This window comes from Phacochoerus africanus, chromosome 15 (genome assembly GCF_016906955.1).
Source record: "Phacochoerus africanus isolate WHEZ1 chromosome 15, ROS_Pafr_v1, whole genome shotgun sequence".
Lineage (NCBI taxonomy): Eukaryota > Metazoa > Chordata > Mammalia > Artiodactyla > Suidae > Phacochoerus > Phacochoerus africanus.
The window spans coordinates 92,947,679-92,967,790 of record NC_062558.1 but is presented as its reverse complement, the minus strand read 5'-3'; the positions used below and the strand labels follow the sequence as shown (position 1 = coordinate 92,967,790).

Here is a 20,112-nt window from a genome sequence, read left to right as displayed (position 1 = left end):
TGCTGCCCTGAAAAGACAAAAAGACAAAAAAAAAAAAAGAAATACAAGTTACTGAATTTTCAGAGCAGGAGTCCTGGGCAAGTGACTTAAATTATTACATTGTTGTATTAAGTTAGTTTTTTAAAGGGGGAAGTACAACATATTTATTTAACAAGTTTCAGTAAGATTCTAGTTATTTGGGAGTTATCCAGGTTAAAGATCTAGCGTTGTCACTGCAGCGGCTTGGGTTGCTGCTATGGCATGGATTCGATTCCTGTCCTGGGAAGTTCATGTTGCGGGAGTGGGCAAAAAGAATCTAGTTATCTGTTTTCATTGCCTACCAAGAACCTTCAAAACAGTATTTCCAGTTTCATCCTTGCCATTTGAATTATAGCCCTTCAGGAATATTTCTTAGGTAAATCACATGTAGCAAATGGTTACAATTATGTTACTCATATCCCCTTTATTTTAGTAATGTAAATATTGCCACTCTGTGGTATCATTTGAGTATATCTGTTGATGGTAACTAACTTAAATTTTCTACATTCTTTATAATTTTTGATGAACAAGAATTAAACTAGGTATATAGTAAGAATAGTTATACAGTATAGACCTCTAATGTCTATGTAGAAACTTAAAGAGGAAGTAATAATAGCCTTGCTGTTATTAATAAAAGGTTAAAATAATATAGTACATTTAATTAAATATAAAGGAATTTAAATAGAATTTAAGGTATTTTTGTTATTTCCCCCTTTTTCCCTTTTTTTATTTTTTCATTTTTATTTTTATTTATTTATTTATTTATTTTATTTTTTTGTCTTTTTAGGGGCCGCACCCACAGCATATGGCAGTTCCCAGGCTAGGGGTCAAATCAGAGATGTAGCTGCTGGCCTACACCACAGCCACAGCAGCGTGGGATCCGAGCTGCGTCTGCTCCCTACACCACAGCTCACAGCAACGCCGGACCCTTAACCCACTGATCAGGGCCCAGGATTGAACAGCATCCTCATGGATACTAGTCAGGTTCGTTAACCACTGAGCCGAAATGGGAACTCCTTCCCTTTTTTTTTTAAACAAACTTTTTTTTTCTTGCTTGTAACAAATATTTCCTGATTGCTATAAAGACATGGCCAAATTTAAATTCCTTTTGTAAAACTGATTCCTAATTTTATAATTCTATGAAATTGAATTTATCTAATTTTGTTTGGGGCTTATTTGCATTTTCCATGTTATTTTATAAACTAAGTGAAGATTTGAGGTCTAAATTATATCACAGTGTCACTTAGCCTTTTCTTTTATAATTTGGTTGTTTCAGTTCATCTCCATTCGTACCCCTTAAAGGACCATCAGGACTTTAGTTTTGTAATTAAGGAGGTTAAATACTAGCCCCAGCCATTTTTTCTATACTGATTACTGCTGCCAAAAATTATTCTTTTCTCACAGCAGGCTTGTGTCTATACTGATCTTTAAAAATTTATATTCATAAACAGATTTGTTTGGGTAAGTCACACCACCGTGTGTCCTATTTTTGTTTTGTTTTGAACTACAACGTCAGCATAATTGTTGGAAAATTCTCCTTCAGTCCTGCAAAGAAAAACCTGTTTTCAAGTTTAAATGATTTGAACTTACGACAAAGTGGTTTTTTTTTTTTTTTGGTCTTTTTGCTATTTCTTTGGGCCGCTTCCACAGCATATGGAGGTTCCCAGGCTAGGGATCTAATCGGAGCTGTAACTGCCAGCCTATGCCAGAGCCACAGCAACGTGGGATCTGAGCCGCATCTGCAACCTACACCACAGCTCAGGGCAACGCCGGATCGTTGACCCACTGAGCAAGAGCAGGGACCGAACCCGCAACCTCATGGTTCCTAGTCGGATTCGTTAACCCTTGCGCCATGACGGGAACTCCTGGCATTTTTTTTTTAAATGATATATTTTGGGGGAATCATTTTAGGTTACTACTAATAAATATAGTAATCAAACACTGATGCAATTATTTTGTAATTTCAGCCTGATAGCGCATATCAAGGTGGAGTCTTCTTTCTCACTGTACATTTCCCGACAGACTATCCTTTTAAACCACCAAAGGTATCTTTATTTTTATGGTTCATGTGACAACTCCGTCAGGGGTTTTACTCTATCCAATATTTTCATGATGTCAAAAGACCATGGGTAGGCTGGCATGTTCAATCTTTTCTATAAAACCACTGAATCTAAATTATGCTTTCTTACTCAAATATTGTATTATGTCTGTACACAGGAGGCAGTGTCTCTTAGGCAGTAAATTAGCTTCCCTACCTGTCTTTCCCTCCTCAGATATATGTAGTACAGGGGGTTTTTATGGTTAAGAATTAGACTTTTCCATTCAAGGGGTTATCTATCCTGGGTTGGCCCTTCCTTCTCAGTTTTTAAGCACTCAGTAAACATTTGCTGAACACCTACCATGTTCTGTTGCATTGGGGAATATAAAAAGTAAATGTGACACAGTCCCTTTAGTGTGGTAGGTGGGATTAAAAGCACGTTCTTATTAAAGTTAGATCAAAAAAGGAAACAAATGATGGGAGTATATCAGTGCGGGAGGAAATCATTAACAAATTCTGTCACTCAAGAAATAATTATTTTAGATTTTTAAAAACCCCTGATTAGGGAGTTCCTCTCTGGCTCATCAGGTTGAGGACTTCCTGTTTTTGCTGCTGCAGCTCAGGTTGCTACTGTAGTGTGGGTTTGATCCGTGAATCAGGAGCTTCTGTGTGCTGTAGGCATGACCAAAAAAAAATTGTATATGAAGTGATATAACAACTCTTGTGGAAGATTAGAATTCTTGGTGAATTTCTTAGGACAGGTTATAAGCTGAGGCCCCTCAACTTTCTTCTGGAATAGGGTCAGCATCCTATTTTTAGATCCAGGTGTTCCTTTGTTAATCAAATTAAGAAAAGTCTTGCTTTGAGGGATGGTTAATTACCTCAGGTGCTGCCGAACCAGTCATACTAACCATTATAGACTTATTTATCACACTTTCCAAAATAATTCTTAATTCCTTGGGGTGGGGAGAGCAGGAGACTGATTATTTGCTTTCACATTATCAATAGCTAAAGTTTTGCGAGTATAAAGTAGATGCTCATCCAGTTTGTGTTGAATGCATTTCTCCAGTAAGATCACATAAAATTGAGGACATTTTACCCTGGGGCAAATTAATTGTTTGGTTTCATAGTTCATGGGTTGTCACAGTTTTGTTTTGTTATGTTTTATGCCTAGATTGCTTTCACAACAAAAATTTACCATCCAAACATAAACAGTAATGGAAGTATTTGTCTCGATATCCTGAGATCACAGTGGTCACCGGCTCTGACTGTATCAAAAGGTAATTTCCTTTATCAGATTTATAGTTGTTGGTAACAGTGAGACAGGAAAAATACAGCAGAGGTATCTCAGAGACAAAAGTTTAAAAAAACCAATTTACTGTGTTTTCTTCTGCTTTGATACTGCTTTGTTTTCCTATCTTTTATATTACTCTTGCTTGAGGAGTTGATGGGCAAATCTAAATGATGAAATGTCAGAAATTTAAATGTTAGAGCTAGGAATTTGGGGATAAGCCTGTTGACCTTTTACTCCTTTAGTTTGGGCTTTATCTTTAAAAAGAGAGAGACAGAGACACACAAACACACACATAGCAATACAAATGAGATTTGGGGGGAGTTCCCATCATGGCGCAGCAGAAACAAGTCCAACTAGTTTTCGCGTTTGATCCCTGGCTTCACGAAGTGGGTTAAGGATCCGGAGTTGCTGTGATCTGTGGTGTAGGTCGCAGACGTGGCTCGGATCTGGCCTTGTGGTGGCTGCAGCATAGGCTGACAGCAACAGCTCTGATTGGACCCCTAGCCAGGGAACCTCCATATGCCATGGGTACGGCCCTAAAAAGACAAAAATAATAATAAAATTTTGGGACCAGTTGTCCCACCCACTAGATGGAATTATTTATTGACGTAATGAGTAAAGCTTTACATCTAATTCACTTCATCTAAGAAGAAATGTCAGACTAGGCAGATAAAATAAATGCTTTTAAATGAGAGACATATTTAACACTTTAGAATAATGTAGCACATGTGGCATGTTAGTCTAAACTTCAAATAATCTATAGCATCCTTGTAAGGACTGATACATAATCCATGGAGATTCTCAACTTTTGCAAATGTATATAGCACTGTTCTTTGCTAAATTATGAGATGTATGTATAGGGCATCTGAAGCTGTTTTGTTTCATTAGCCAATGCTGTTTGCTTTGCCAGCCTCTTAATTTTGTCATGGTTCTCCAACAGAAGAGAACTTGAATTACTATTTTGAGTTAGAAGCATCTGCCCCTAAAAGCAACTTGGTAGTTTGCTTTTTATAAAATTTAAGAAAACTGTTTCTCTTCAAGGATTCAGGAGGGGAATCCATGGTCATTTAATTTTTTTTTTTTTTTTCTGCTTTTTAGGGCTGCGCCTGAGGCATATGAAGGTTCCCAGACTAGGGATCTAATCAGAGCTATAGCTGCCAGCCACAGCCACAGCCACAGCCACAGCAATGCCTGATCCAAGCCACGTCTGCAACCTACACCACAGCTCACGGCAACACCAGATCCTTAACCCACTGAGCAAGGCCGGGGATCAAACCTGTCTTCCCATGGATCCCAGTCAGATTTGTTAACCGCTGAACCACGACAGGAACTCCTAGAAAATTTTTTTAATAAATGTTGTCTGAATATGTAATGAGGTCTTTTGTGATTTTTCTTGGTGTGCCCACAGCATGTGGAAGTTCCCAGGCCAGGGATTGAACCCACACCACAACAGTGACAACACCAGATCCTTAACCCTCTGAGCCACCAGGGAACTCCTGTAACTTGTTTTTTAAATGTTAAAGGAGTTCCCTGAGGCTCAGTGGGTTAAGGAGCCAGTATTGTCACTGCTGTGGTGCACGTTCATTCCCTGGCCTGGGAACTTCCGCATGCCTTAGGTACACCCAAAAAAAAAATTCATGTGGGTTCTAGTGTCCTTTTAAAAATCTTTCACATTGGAGTTCCCGTTGTGGCTCAGTGGTTAACGAATCCAACTAGGAACTATGAGGTTGTGGATTCAATCCCTGGCCTCGCTCAGTGGGTTAAGGATCCGGTGTTGCCGTGAGCTGTGGTGTAGGTTTCGGATGCAGCTCGGATCCCGCGTTGCTGTGGCTCTGGCATAGGCCGGTGGCTACAGCTCTAATTAGACCCCTAGCCTGGGAACCTCCGTATGTCGCGGGAAGCAGCCCTAGAAAAGGCAAAAAGACAAAAAAAAATTAAAAATAAAAATAAAATTAAAATCTTTCACATAATAGGAGGCGTTCCCGTCGTGGAGCAGCAGAAATGGATTTGACTAGGAACCATGAGGTTGCTGGTTCGATCCCTGGCCTCGCTCAGTTGGTTAAGTATCCAGCGTTGCCCTGAGCTTTGGTGTAGGTCCAAAGACTTGGCTCGGGTCCCATGCTGCTGTGGCTGTGGTGTAGGCCAGCAGCTGTAGCTCTGAGATCCCTGGGCTGGGAACCTCCATATGCCTCAGGTGCAGCCCTGAAAAGCAACAAAAAAAAAAAAGAGTAAAAATCTTTCACGTAATAAAACTGTTACACACTAGATTAAGGAAAGATACTGTGTCATAGGGTTATTCAAATTAATATACTCTTTCCTGCAGTAGTGTCACAAAATGGAATTTATTTGGCGTATGCAGCTAAACACCTACCTATAAAGAGCAAACTACTAGATGTTGAACACTTACCTTCTGACATTGGTAGCTCTTGATAGAAAATAATTAGTTATTGTTGGCTTCTGGAAACTATTCTTTAAGAACAACTTCAAAGAGCCTGAATTTCCTCATGTGTCAAATGGGAATTTTTTTTTTTTTTTTTTCCTTTTTAGGGCTGTACCCATGGCATATGGAGGTTCCCAGGCTAGGGGTCTAATCAGAGTTGTAGCCTCTGGCCTACGCCACAGCCACAGCAATGCTGGATCCAAGCCACGTCTTCCACCTACACTACAGCTCACAGCAATTCTGGATCCTTAACCCCCCTGAGAGAGGCCAGGGATTGAACCAGCAATCTCATGGTTCCTAGCTGGACTTGTTTCTGCTGCGCCACGACAGGAACTCCTCAAATGGGAATTATAATACTAACACTACATATGGTCCCAGCAACTAGCGCATAGTAAGCACTCAAATGAATGTTAACTGTTGTTACCTTGGAGTTCCCGTTGTGGCTGAGCAGGTTACAAACCCGACTAGTATCCATGAGGATATGGGTTCAATCCCTGGCCCTGCTCTGTGGGTTGAGGATCTGACGTTGCTGTGGCTCTGGTGTAGCCCAGGAAGATGCAACTCTGATTGGACCCCTAGCTGAAAACTTCCATATGATGCAGATGGGGCCCTAACACTATCACCTTTTCCCTTATCTTAAAGCATTGGATTTGTGTGCATAATAATGAAATCAGGCACAGTACTCTTGGCAGTAGGAGTGGGAAGATGAGGAACTTCCCTTTTGCTTACTTTATAAGGTAGCTTATACTTTTCCTTATTTGTGAATTTTTCACTTTTTAGTATTTTAAATCTTACTTTGCTTTTTATCATGAGTTTAGTCTTGAAACTTTCTGGAGAAGGAGCCAACATAATTTACCTTGTTTTAATATACAAGCTTGAAATTGCATTGGGCAGATGAAAGATAAAAGATGATGAATAAAATATTAGTTTTTCATTAGTCCTTAACACCCCTTTTCCATATCATTTAAGAATCAACTCTGCTTTAAAAAATTCACCTTTGGGTATGTAAGAATAGGAAAAGGTAGAGGAACATAGCAGAGGAAGATGAAGATGGAAGTTTGTTCCAAAGAATCCAGGTATCCCTTCAGAAGTGGTGGCATGTAATTGAAGCAGACAAATGAGAAACCAGACCCCTTGTTCCCTCCTTTTTCAGATACTTAGATTTTTTTTTAAATGTAGCTGTATGCATTAGTATTTTGATATAATGTGGCAAGAAGCAAGAGTTCGTATTGTTTTTAAATGCATTTGGTATTAATGTACATGGAATTAAAAAAAATTTGAAAAAATCTTAAAAATCTTTCTTCATTAGCTCTAAGCCCAAGTATAAAAAGTACATGAGCTCAAGCTCCCAAAATGGTTTGGACTGTTAAGTATAATTTGATTGCTTTACCTTGAATTGATTAGAACACAGATTTTCTGCATCAAAATGGAATTAAAAGTGGTTAGTTTTCTCACTAAAGTAAAAAAGCATCTCTAAGAAACACCTAAAGACTAGGATGCCATCCTAATATTCTTTCAGTTATGTACCATTTGGAGTATATGTGTGTTACCTAAAAATATTTTTGTAGAAAACTTTTAATTTGAAGGTTGTTAATAGCCATTTTGGAGGCTTATATTTTTTAAATAAATAGAAATTAAAATAGAATTTTAAACTTCAAAATTATAATTTTGTATTATATGTAGACTATACGGTAATTTTGTAATTAAAACATTAAAGGTATTTTCTGCTAACCAAAGTTCATCTAAAATGGATATGTTCATTTTATATTTTTCTTTATAACTTTATTGTCTATTCAGTAAAATTGCTTTCACATGAGTAATTTGTAAAAGTAGAAAGTTCATTATGTAATACAATTTCTCTTTTCCTTCTAGTTTTATTGTCCATATGTTCTCTACTTTGTGACCCTAATCCAGATGACCCCTTAGTACCAGATATTGCACAAATCTACAAATCAGACAAAGAAAAGTAAGTGCTTATTTTAGTTTCTCTTTGGGTGCATTCTCTGTAATGTGAAAACATAAGTATTGTTAATGTATTGAAGTATATCTGGTTATGCTCATTATGTTTATATTAAGTTTGTTTATCTTTGCAATGGAGTAAACCTTTGTTTTTATTTATTTATTTATTTATTTATTTTGCTTTTTAGTGCTGCACCCTAGGCATATGGAGGTTCCCAGGCTAGGGGTCTAATCAGAGCTGTAGCTGCTGGCATATGCCACAGCCACAGCAACACCAGATCTGAGCTGCATCTGCAACCTATACCACAGTTCACAGCAATGCCAGATCCTTAACCCACTGAGTGAGGCCCGGGATGGAACCGGCAACCTCACGGTTCCTAGTTCCTAGTTAGATTCGTTTCCGCTGTGCCACAACAGGAACTCCATAAACCTTTCTTTTTAAACTTTGTTTACAAAAAAATCTTGTTCCTTCCCACTTATTGTTTAATCATTTACTATTTAATAGTACTTGTCCTGCATTGGCATAGTATATGTAATTTCTCTATGTCTGTAATTCTAGGTAGTAAATTTAAATTTTAAAAAGTTGAGGAGTTCCTGCTATGGCACAGTGGGTTAAGAATCTGACTGCAGTGACTCGGGTCCCTGCAGAGATGCAAGTTTGATCCTCAGCCTGGTGCAATGGATTAAAGGATTGGGTGTTGTCACAGCTGTGGCATAAGTCCAAGCTGTGGCTTGGATCCAGTCCTTGGCCTGGGAACTTCCATATCCCTCCGGTGCAGCCATAAAATTAAAAAAAAAAAAAAGAAGAAGAAGAAGAAATACAAATGGCCATCAGGTGTATGAAAAGATGCTCAACATCACTAATCATCAGGTAAATGCAAATCAAAATCATAATGAGATAATACATCACAAGTGTTAGAATGGCCATCATCAAAAAACAAGAGATAGCAAATATTGACAAGGATATAGAGAAAAGGGAACTCTTGTTCTCTTGTTCATTGTTGATGGGAATATAAGTTGGTGCAGCCACTCTGGAAAACAGTATGGAAGTTCCTTAAAAAAAAATTAAAAATAGAACTAGCATATGATCCAGCAGTCCCACTCATGAATATACATCCAAAGGCAATGAAAACAGTGTAGATAGATATCTGCACTCCTGCCTTCATTAGGAGTATGGGTTTGATCCCTTGCCAGGCACAGTGGGGAACTTCCAAATGTCTTGGGTGCAGCCATTTAAAAAAAGTTGGTAATTGGAAAATATTGAATATTGTATTCCTTATCTCCTCCCTGGAAGAGAAGTTATTCCCTAAACTTACCTATTTTCAAGCTGCTTCATCTTGCTGGCACCATTGATTCATTTGCATTTTAAAGGTGGTGACTACTCAGGGTTGGTTGACTTTTGTAGATTTCTGTTAGTAATTGGTTTCTTTATTTTCTTGTTTATAATTTAGGTATGTTTTCATATAGATTGTAAAGAGATCCATTAGTTTACAAAAAAAAAAAAAAACATGCTTTCTGTTTTATTTATGCATGAGCCTAAATCACATTGACCCAATAGTGGTATATGTATGATCACTATTGCAATTAAGATTGAAAAGGTAGACTCTACAGTTTTACATAGATCTTCTAAAAGATTTAATTTGTATGTTTTTTTACTATATCCTTTTGTATGCCTACAGATACAACAGACATGCAAGAGAATGGACTCAGAAATATGCAATGTAAAATCAAAAAAATTTTCATATATACCAGAGTACTGTAAAATCTAGGTTTTTTTTCAACTTTGGCAGTAAATCGAGCACTGTTTACTGTTTCATTGTACCATGAAATCTTTTGATTTTTACCCATTTTAAATGTATTTCTGAAGCAAGACAAAAGAAACTTCCAAAAATATCCTTAAGACTGTGATGAGAGCATTTATCATTTTGTATGCATTGAGAAAGACATTTATTATGGTTTTTAAGATACTTGGACATCTGCATCTTCAGCTTATAAGATCTACAATGCACCTGAAAAGCAACCAAATTATTTTTTGCTGAAACTAGATGTTTTTACATGAAAAATACTGTATGTGTTGTCTAAGATGTCAATTTTATAAATCTGTATTCAGATTTCATTCTTTGTTAGCTCACTTTATAATTTGTATTTTTTTACTGTATAGACTAAATATATTCTATTTACATGTATGTAAACTCATTACTTTTTTCCTGTGAACAGTATTGAAAAACCCCAACTGATAATGAAATTAATTAACTGTCTGTCTCCCTTGTCTTAGGGTATTCTGTAGATTGGCTACAGATTTCTTAAACCTGAAATGATCTTTACACTGTAATTCTCAGTATACTGATTATGGAGAAACACTTGTTTTGATTTTGTTATACTTGACAACTTTATTACAATGTGAATTAATTGCACTGCTAAGTAGGAAGAGGTGTAACTTTTGTTTGTTACTATTCACATCTGAGTTTTTTTCTGTATAGGCAATATTATATTGACACCTTTTACAGATCTTAATGTAGCTTTTTCCATATAAATAAAATTCTTTTTCTACTATTTGTCTTGATTACTTAAAAAGATTAGAAAATTACTTTATCCATAGTAAGGATCAATACTCTATATAAAATTTTGCATGAAAATTAACTCCAAATTGTGAGAATGAGGTTTGCTGTATTTGGCATTAATCACCATTAATTATATAAATTTTATTGCTTCAGATTTATATCTGTTTATTAAATTGTCAATCTAAAGGGTGATATACATTGGTTCCTTGCTATAGAAGAGAATTTAGAATAAGTTGGGGTTTGCCTTGGATTACATCTAAAATGGATTATTTTCTAAAGTACTGAGATACAAATAAGGCAGTGTCACCCATTGAAGAAAAGTCTTTGTAGACCTAAAGAATAATTAGGTTAAATCATTAAAATGCCCCTCTAGATGTAACTGATACTGTATTTCTTAACATTTTAAAATCTAGAATTTCTAAAATAGAGTTTTAGTGCCATCACAGTTTGAAAGAGGACATCCATTTTTTACCATAGAAGTTATAACGAAAATTCTAAAATGACACTTTCCCTCTGCTATAAATTGTCAGTTAAAATGGTTTAAAGAAGCAGGTTATCTTTGCAGATTTTAAAGAAAGCTAGAAAGTTCTAATGTTTTAACTTGGAGAAAAATACATCTCTAATTATTAGCATGCTTACCAAACCTGAGTGTCATTTTTAAGAAGAGTTGTAGCTCTTCTGATTATTGCAGTAGCTGTATAAGTGTACAAAATCTGTGATGGATGTAGTCATTAGCAAAGAATTTAAATCACTTAAGTATTTTACCATGGTTCATTATTATTAAAGCACAAAGTAGCCTGTTGTTAGAAAATGTGTTTTTATAAATGAATGTAAAATAATTAAATGAATTGTGAAATGGATGTTTAAGAAAATAGGTTTAAAAAGTAACTATATTCAGTGATGTCTTGAAACAACCATATCATGAAATACACTTTACTAGCTATGTTATTATAAGCTACACTGGCCCAGAATTTGAACACTAAACATCATTGGATTTAATAATTTAGTGTATTTTGATAATAAAGGGTTTTGTTTCTTGAATATCTTTCGCTTTTTAAAAAACTTTTATTTGTGTGGCATTTATTTTTGGAAGTGTCTTTTTTCTTTATTAAAGTTTTTAAAACTTGCCTTAGCTCTCGTTTGCCTTTGCTTACATGTAAATTGTACAACCTCACTTTTGAGGAGTGAGCACAAGTTCTCATAATTAATTAAAAATCTTAAGAGTTCAGGAGTTCCCATTGTGGCTTAGCAGGCTAAGGACCAGATGTTGTCTCTGTGGCTTCCCTCAGGGGCGTTAAGATTGTGGCATTGCTGCAACTGCCTTATACACATGCCTATGTAAACCATATATAATTATTCATTTTCCACTTTCAGTTATATCCCCACCCCAACCTCTCCATGAACTCTCTTAAGGAAAATTTATTTATTTTTTCCTTAGAGAAAATTTAAAATTTACTTTGTCAACTACTTAAGCAATTTCAAAGGCTCAAAAGGCCTGGAGAAGCACAAACACAGCACAAGGGCAACCCTAAGAGTTAATATTCCAAAGAGCAGCTTTTTTTATTATTATTATTATTACTCAAATGAATTTATCACATCTGTAGTTATATAATGATCATAACAATCCAATTTTACAGGATTTCCATCCCACAACCGAAGCACATCCCCCCACCCCCCAAACTGTCTCCTCTGGAGACCATAAGTTTTTCAGTGTCTGTGAGTCAGCATCTGTTCAAGAGCAGCTTTTTTTAAACTTAATAAAAACAGTACCAATTGCAGTCCTTCATTCCCTTATTTTATCACAGTGATACTTTTATCTTTGTACTTAACTCATTGATATTTCATAAGATCCTGCTCTCTCACAGTTGTATTTTTTAATTTTTTTATTACTCAATGAATTTATCACATTTATAGTTGTACAATGATCATCAATCCAATTTTATAGGATTTCCATCCCACAACCCCAGCGCATCCCCCCACCCCCCAACAGTTCTGTATTTTTAAAGTGGAAAGATAGGGGAAATTAATTTTCCTCTTGGATTAAGAGAGATTCTTGGTGAAACCATTTATATCATATCTTATCTGTTTATTGGTACTTAATTTGAACTGGATTCAAAGTTCAGTCAATGATGTGGTTTGATTTGGTTTGGTTTTTGGCCGCATTTGCAGCACATGGCAGTTCCCTGGCCAAGGATTGGACCTGTGCCACAGTAGTGACCCAAACCACAGCAGTGACAATCCTGGATCCTTATCCCATTGCACCACAGGAGAACCCTCAATGATGTTTTAAAGTTTGAGATCTACAGTCCAGAATTCATTGGCCCTGTTACTCATTTTTATTAGGACTAGCCATGAAAAAATGTAATTAATACTCTAGCCACGGCCCTATAAGTAGAGCTTCGGTGTATTCAAATTGTTGACTGGGCTGTTAGATACAACAGAGACTTATCTTTTCAGTTTAAGTCTTTTAAGTGATTATTAAAAATAACATCTGGGAGTTCCCGTCGTGGCTCAGTGGTTAACGAATCCTACTAGGAACCATGAGGTTTCGAGTTCGATCCCTGGCCTTGCTCAGTGGGTTAAGGATCCAGTGTTGCCATGAGCTGTGGTGTAGGTTGCAGACGCGGCTCGGATCCCACGTTGCTGTGGCTCTGGTGTCAGCCGGTGGCTATGGCTCCCATTCGACCCCTAGCCTGGGAACCTCCACATGCTGCAGGGGCGGCCCAAGAAGTGGCAAAAAGACAAAAAAAAAAAATTAAAATTAAAAAAATTCTAAAAAATGACATCTGAATTTTAAGTTTACTTCTATCACTATCGGCTGTAAACTATGATTTCCAAAATTTTTTTCTTTAAAGCAGTTTAATTGCAGTTTAATAGCCCTAAAATTTGATTTAGATTATTTGTGCAAGTTCTCATTTTTTACAGTGCTTCTGTTTTACTGTTCTGACAGATGTACAAATAAGGTGGCAGGTAGAAATTCATCCAATTTTACTTGTAAAAATTCCTGTATATAGGAGTTCCATTGTGGCCTAGAGTTTAAGGATCCAGCTTTGTCACTGCTATAGCATGAGTTCAGTCCCTGGCCAGGGAACTTATGTGTGGTGCAACCATGCCCCCCCCCCCCAAAAAAAGAAAGAAAAATTAAATTCTTCTGTGTAGATAGCAAGTTCTACTTTTTGTTTTTAACTGACATCTGCAAACTCGAACTGTGTATTGATACACTTTGGGTTTTTGTTGTTGTTGTTTTCGTCTTTTGTGTTTTTAGGGCTGTACCTGTGGCATATGGATTTTCCCTGGCTAGGGGTTGAATCGGAGCTGTGGCTGCCAGCCTACACCACAGACACAACAACGCTGGATCCTTAACCCACTGAGCAAGGCCAGGGGTCAAACCCAGTCCTCATAGGTATTAGTCGGGTTGGTTAACCACTGAGCCACAACGGGAACTCCTATTGATACACTTTGGGAGTTTTTTCAATAGTAGTAATAACTGAAAATTTTTGGAGTTCCTGTCGTGGCGCAGTGGTTAACGAACCGACTAGGAACCATGAGGTTTCGGGTTCGGTCCCTGCCCTTGCTCAGTGGGTTAACCATCTGGCATTGCCGTGAGCTGTGGTGTAGGTTGCAGACGCGGCTCGGATCCCGCGTTGCTGTGGCTCTGGCCGGTGACTATGGCTCCCATTCGACCCCTAGCCTGGGAACCTCCACATGCTGCAGGGGCGGCCCAAGAAATAGCAAAAAGACAAAAAAAAAGAAAAAGAAAAAGAAAATTTTTGAGCAGCTGACATTTTTGGTTGTAGAAACAGTTTGTAGTGCAATAGTGTCTTGGTGATAGTGTTTTATCATTTATATTACACTTAAATTTCTGTTCTCATTAGCCTGTTATATAAGAATGTGCTTTTAAATTGTAAATGAACTGAGCTGATAGAGGGAATATGCACCTAAATATTTGGAGGCACTTTTGTACAGTAAGATACATGTCTTGGAGATGTATTTTAGCACTCCCTTAGGTTCTACTACTATAGTGGGAGAGATGTGCCTTTCTTTTTTTTTTTTTTTTCTTTGTCTCTTTACGATTTCTTGGGCTGCTCCGTGGCATATAGATGTTCCCAGGCTAGGGGTCGAATCGGAGTTGTAGCCACTGGCCTACGCCAGAGCCACAGCAACACGGGATCTGAGCCGCGTCTGCAACCCACACCACAGCTCATGCCAACACCGGATCCTTAATCCACTGAGCAAGGCCAGGGATCGAACCCGCAACCTCATGGTTCCTAGTCAGATTTGCTAACCATTGAGCCACAACGGGAACTCGGAGATGTGCCTTTCTTACCCAAGGAAGAAGTTGCATATATTATGCTGGCATATGTACAAGTTTCCTCATATCATTTGTTTAATTGTGTTAAAATCTTTTTAGTGCAGAAGACCACTATGAGTTGCATATGAAATATTTAATTGTAAACTCTTAATATACATATTATGGGGAACAGTTGTGACACCACTTGTATTAGCACTCCTGATACACCCGTTCTGGCAGACCTGTGACCACCCACACATTCTGTGTGTCAATAGAAGAATTCACAAGACTGAGCATGTGGTTGCACTCACAGCTAAGATTTATTATAGTGGGACAGCAAATATCCACAGCTGCATTGGTAAGGGGAAAAGACAAATCAGGCACAGGCTGGACAAATCCATGTGCAGGCTTAAGCTCCCCCTGTAGGGGCCACACAGAGTGCAGTCTCCCTCTAACAGTGAAATGCAGGCACGTTTTGAAATGCAAAGTTCAGGAGTTTTATTGTGGGGCTAAACCCTGTAGGCACCCTTTGCCTACCCAAATTCTAGGCTCCCAGAAGACAAGTAGGTGTTCACTGAAATCTCATTGTTTATTCACAAAGTCTGGTCAGGGTCGCACAGCAGATACCTTATACCACATAGGGAAAGTTTTGAAAGCCCATGTTCCCAGATACCAGCTGAGGGCCAACCTACTCAGGCAAGCCCTTCTAAAAATCAGGCCTACACCATTTGTTGAGGCTTGTTTAATGGACTCAGTTCTCTTCTAATGAGCTATATGCCTTATGCTAGTACCACACTATATTGATTACTGAGGCTGTGTAGTATCCTTTGAAATCAGGAAGTGTGGGTTTTCTTTGTTCTTTTACTATATTTTTCTGATTATTCACATCCCCTGTGATTCAAAATGCATTTTAGGACTAGGTTTTCCATTTCTTTGGCTAATTTTTTTTTTTCTTTTTCTTTTCCGGGCCACACCCACGCCCTATGGAGGTTCCCAGGCTAGGGGTTGATTCGGGGCTACAGCTGCTGGCCTACGCCACAGCTAACAGCAATGCCAGATCCTTAACCCACTGAGTGAAGCCAGGGATCAAACTTTGCAACCTCATGGTTCCTAATTGGATTCGATTCTGCTGTGCCATGACGGGAACTCCTCTTTGCTAAGAATCTAACTGGAGCTTTATTGGATCTATAGGGCAATTTTGGTAAAGTTAGCATCTTTTGTTCTGTGCTGAATGACAAACCACTCCAAAATAAGTGATGTAAAAAAATGCTTGCTTATGCATTCTACTGGGTAAGGAATTAAAATGGAGCACAGTAGGGATGACTTACCTATTGATACCATACTTAGGGCCTTAGCTGGGGATGACTCGAATGGCTGGGGACTGAAATCTTTGGGAGGCTTCCTCTGAGATATTTGACACCTGGATGAATGTGAATGCCAGAGCACTTATTAAAAACCTTTCTATATGACTTGGGCTTCTCACATCATGGTAGCTCACTTCCAAGAGGGAGCATCTGGAGAACTGATCTACAAAAAGAAGAAGGAGAAAGCCCTATGACCTTTGATAATCTAGCTTTTCAAGTCACATAGCATCACTTGTGTGAATCAGTTCCCTTCCCCTCTTAATTCGAGGGAAGGGAACATGGACTCCCACCTCTACAGAAGGAATCTGGGGGTCACAAAAAAACATCCTATTGAGAGGTTTTTTTTGTTTTGGCTACACCCACAGCATGTGAAGTTCCTAGACCAGGGATCAAACCTGGGGTGCTAGAGTGACAACACCAGATCCATAACTAGCTACACTATTTTCTTCTATGAATATATAGATCACTCAGTGTACTTAGATTGTCTTTAATTTCCGATTGTTTTGCAGTTTGCTGTATAGAAGTCTCGCACATTTTTCATTGGAGTTATTCCTAGGTATCTAATTTTGTAAACCTCTCATAAAAGTTATTTTCACCTAATTTTCCTTTTGTGTTCTTAGGTACAGAAAAACAATTTATAATACTTGTATCCTGCAGCCTTGCTAATTTCACTTTTTTAAAGTTAGTAGAATTTTAAAGTTTTCTACACTTACAATTATGTTTCTTGCAAATATGTTTCTTGATAATTTTTTAATTTCTTCTAATCTATATACCTCTTATTTCTCTTTCTTTCCTTGTTGCATTAATGTGAACTCCAGTTATCATGCTGGATAGAAACAGTGATAGCAAGCATTCTTTCTTGATTTAATATTAAGTATGGTGTTTACTAAGTAATAGCAGTACTAAGTTCCCTTCTATTTCTAAGTTTGTTGGGCAGTTTTAATCACTGTTGAGTTACACGTTGAATTTCACTGAATGCTTTTTCTACATCTATCAAGATTATAGTGACTTTTATCCTTTTTCTCTACTACTGTAGTATGAATTATATTAATTCATACCACATAGGACATTCACTATGTTCAAATGTAAAATTATCATTACAATTCTGGACCAAAACCCACTTTCAGATTTATTATCTTCTTTAAAAAGCACTGGATTCTATTTGCTAGATTTTGTTGAGGATTTTTGCATCTATGTTCATGAGATAAATTGGCCCATAATTTCCTTTCTTGAGCATCTTTGTCAAATTTGATTATCTCAAATTATGTGGGCTTATAAAAAGTTGGGCAATATTTCCTCTTTAATTTGTGCAATAATTTGTGTATGATTTGTGCTATTTCTTCCTTAAATATTTTGAAGAATATTCTGAAGCTACCTGTTTCTGGAGTTTTCTTTGTGTGAAGATTTTAATAAGAATTTCTATGTCTTTAAAATATATAGGGCTAGATACATGTTCTATTTGTTACTCCTAGTTTGGTTAAGTTGGGTTTTTCAGGGAATTTGTGCATTTCATCTAAATTGTCAATTCAGCTGGCATAGAGTTGTTCACAATAGCTTCTTTCTAGTCATACCTCCTATATTGTTTGTCTTTTTTCTTAATAATTATTTTTAGAGGATTCCCAGTTTGACTAATCTTTCAAAGAATCATTTGATTTTTAAAAATTTTGTCATGTACATTTGTTTTCCATTTCATTGATTTCTATTTACTATCTTTATTTGTTTTAGTTTTGTTTTTTAATTTTTTTAGCTTCTTGAGATTGAAACATAATTTTAGCCTTTCTTTTTTTCTAATACGTGTATTTAAGACTATATTTCCCCCTAAGCACGTTTTGAAATATTGTATCTTCATTATCATTCAATTCAAAATATTTTCTAATTCTTATTTTGATTTTTCCATGATTTATATGTAGAAATGTATTATCTAATCCCCAGGCAATTGTGTTTTTAAAATTATTGCTATTGATTTCTAGCTTAATTTCTCCATGACCAGAAAACATAATCTGAGTTATTTCAATCCTTTGAAATGTGTTGAAGCTTGCTTTAATACCTAGAATTGGTAAATTTTCATAAATCATCTGTTAGCTTTTGAAATTAATATGAATCTGTTATTGGGTGCAGAGTTTATATAGGTGCCAATTAGATCAAGTTTGTTAACTGTGATCACAATATTGTTCTCACAGCCACTATGGGTGATGTGTTTAAGTTTTCCCTTTGTAATTGCGAAATTGTCTATTACTTTATTTTTGCTTTAAAGATTTTGAAGTCATATTATTGGATATATGCACACATATACACACAATACAGTCACAAGAAATCGTGATGTTTTATTGGCAGAATGATCACTTTATCATTAAGAGATGTTTATCTTAATAATGCTGTTGCCTTAAAGTCTTCTTTAATATTAATATAGCTTTCTTTTTGGGTACTATTTGCAATGTATATCTCTTTCTGTTCTGTAACTTTGGACCTTTCTTTGTCTTCTTAAAAATGTGTGTCTCCTATACCCATTATAGTTTCGTTTTGATTTGGTTTTTATCAAATATGATAGCTTTAGTATTTTAATTGGAATATTTAGTCCTTTGCATTTAATGGAATTGCTACCATGTTCCTAATTTTTTTAAAATCATGTTTTATTTTTTCCTCCTTTCTTGCTATCTTTTAGATTAATCAAATTTTAGAATACCCCATTTTTTTCCCCTCTAATAGTTTGTTAGACATTCCTTTATTTTTTTAATGTGTGCGTGATTATCCTGAATTAATCTCATGGATACCAGTTGGGTTTATAATATGCTTAGTCACAATGGGAACTCCCCTATTTTGTCTTTTGAAGGACATCATGCCCTTATGCATATCTGTGACTTGCACATATTGTTTCCTTTTTCTGGAAAGCACCTCCACCCTTCCTCACTTGAAAAAAAAGTTCAAATGTCACCTATTCTATGAAGCCATCTCTTACTCTTCCAGTAGATATAAACAGATGGATCATGCCTTAGTCATCTTTGTATTTTTAGAACATTTTGCAGTATCTAGCATGGTACTGGCTTCTATTAGGAGCAGAGTAATTTTAAAAATATATAAAATGGGAGTTCCTGTCGTGGCTCATTGGTTGGCGAACCCTACTAGCATCCATGAGGGTTCAATCCCTGGCCTCCATCAGTGGGTTAAGGATCTGGTGTTGCAGTGAGCTGTGGTGTAGGTCACAGACACAGCTCAGATCTCACGTTGCTGTGGCTGTGGCTGGTGGCCGCAGCTCCCATTTGACCCCTAGCATAGGAACCTCCATGTGCCCTAGTGTGGCCCTAAAAGACAAAAAGACAAACAAACAAACAAAATATATATATATATATATATATATATCATTATATATATATATAAATATATATATATAATGATAAATATTACTGTTGTATTTCGGGAAAAAATGTAGAAAAACACAGATCCCATAAAGTAAAAACTGAGTACTTATACTCACTCCTGCAATACTCAGGTATAATCATTAAACCAAATTTTGTGCATATTATTTTGCACACGTCTTACGCATTTATACATATGCATTTTGTATGTGTGTAGTTTTTAAAAATGCAAGCCTGTTTTTGAATGACCGAATGAATAACTGAATAAAGGAACTTATATTATTTTAACAATATACTAATTAAAGAAGTCAAGAAATAGTCTTTATAAGGATAGAAAAGAAACAATAGAATGTAAGGGAGTATTGAAAAAAAAAACTGCAACTTCATCACTAACTTGCCTGTATATCACTTACATAGAGTCGAATATAATTTCAAAGCCGCAAACTGTGAATTCATAGGTGAAAAAAAATTTTTTTTGGCCACACTGGCAGCATATGGAAGCTTCTGAGTCAGGGAACAAATCTAAGCCACAGCTGTGACCTATATCACAGCTGCAGCAATGCCAGATCCTTAATGCACTGCACCAGGCTGGGGATCGAACCCATACCACCACAGAGACAACACTGGATCCTTAAACTGCTGTGCCACAGGGGGAATTCCAGTGGAAATTTTTAACGAGATGCAACAAGGAAGATAATCCTTTCTATATATTTCTCTCTAAATACCAGTTTTCATACCTGTACAATACAATTAATTCTACTTGGTAGGACTTATGAAAGGAGCAGAAATAAAAT

General features: G+C 36.7%; 1 protein-coding gene across 3 annotated transcripts in view; it reads left to right on the top strand.

The window, feature by feature from the left end:
• UBE2D1 (ubiquitin conjugating enzyme E2 D1) overlaps positions 1-10,302 on the top strand; it is a 32,406-nt gene extending 22,104 nt beyond the window's left edge. For 2 of the 3 annotated variants that reach the window (XM_047761248.1, XM_047761250.1), the window contains 4 exons: positions 1,986-2,063; positions 3,231-3,336; positions 7,663-7,756; positions 9,429-10,302. In XM_047761248.1, coding sequence (XP_047617204.1) covers positions 1,986-2,063; positions 3,231-3,336; positions 7,663-7,756; positions 9,429-9,474 — 324 coding nt within the window. In that variant the 3' untranslated portion in view covers positions 9,475-10,302. The remainder of the gene's footprint in view (positions 1-1,985; positions 2,064-3,230; positions 3,337-7,662; positions 7,757-9,428) is intronic. The other variant, XM_047761249.1, reaches the window with a different exon arrangement.
• Positions 10,303-20,112: the final 9,810 nt, after the last annotated feature.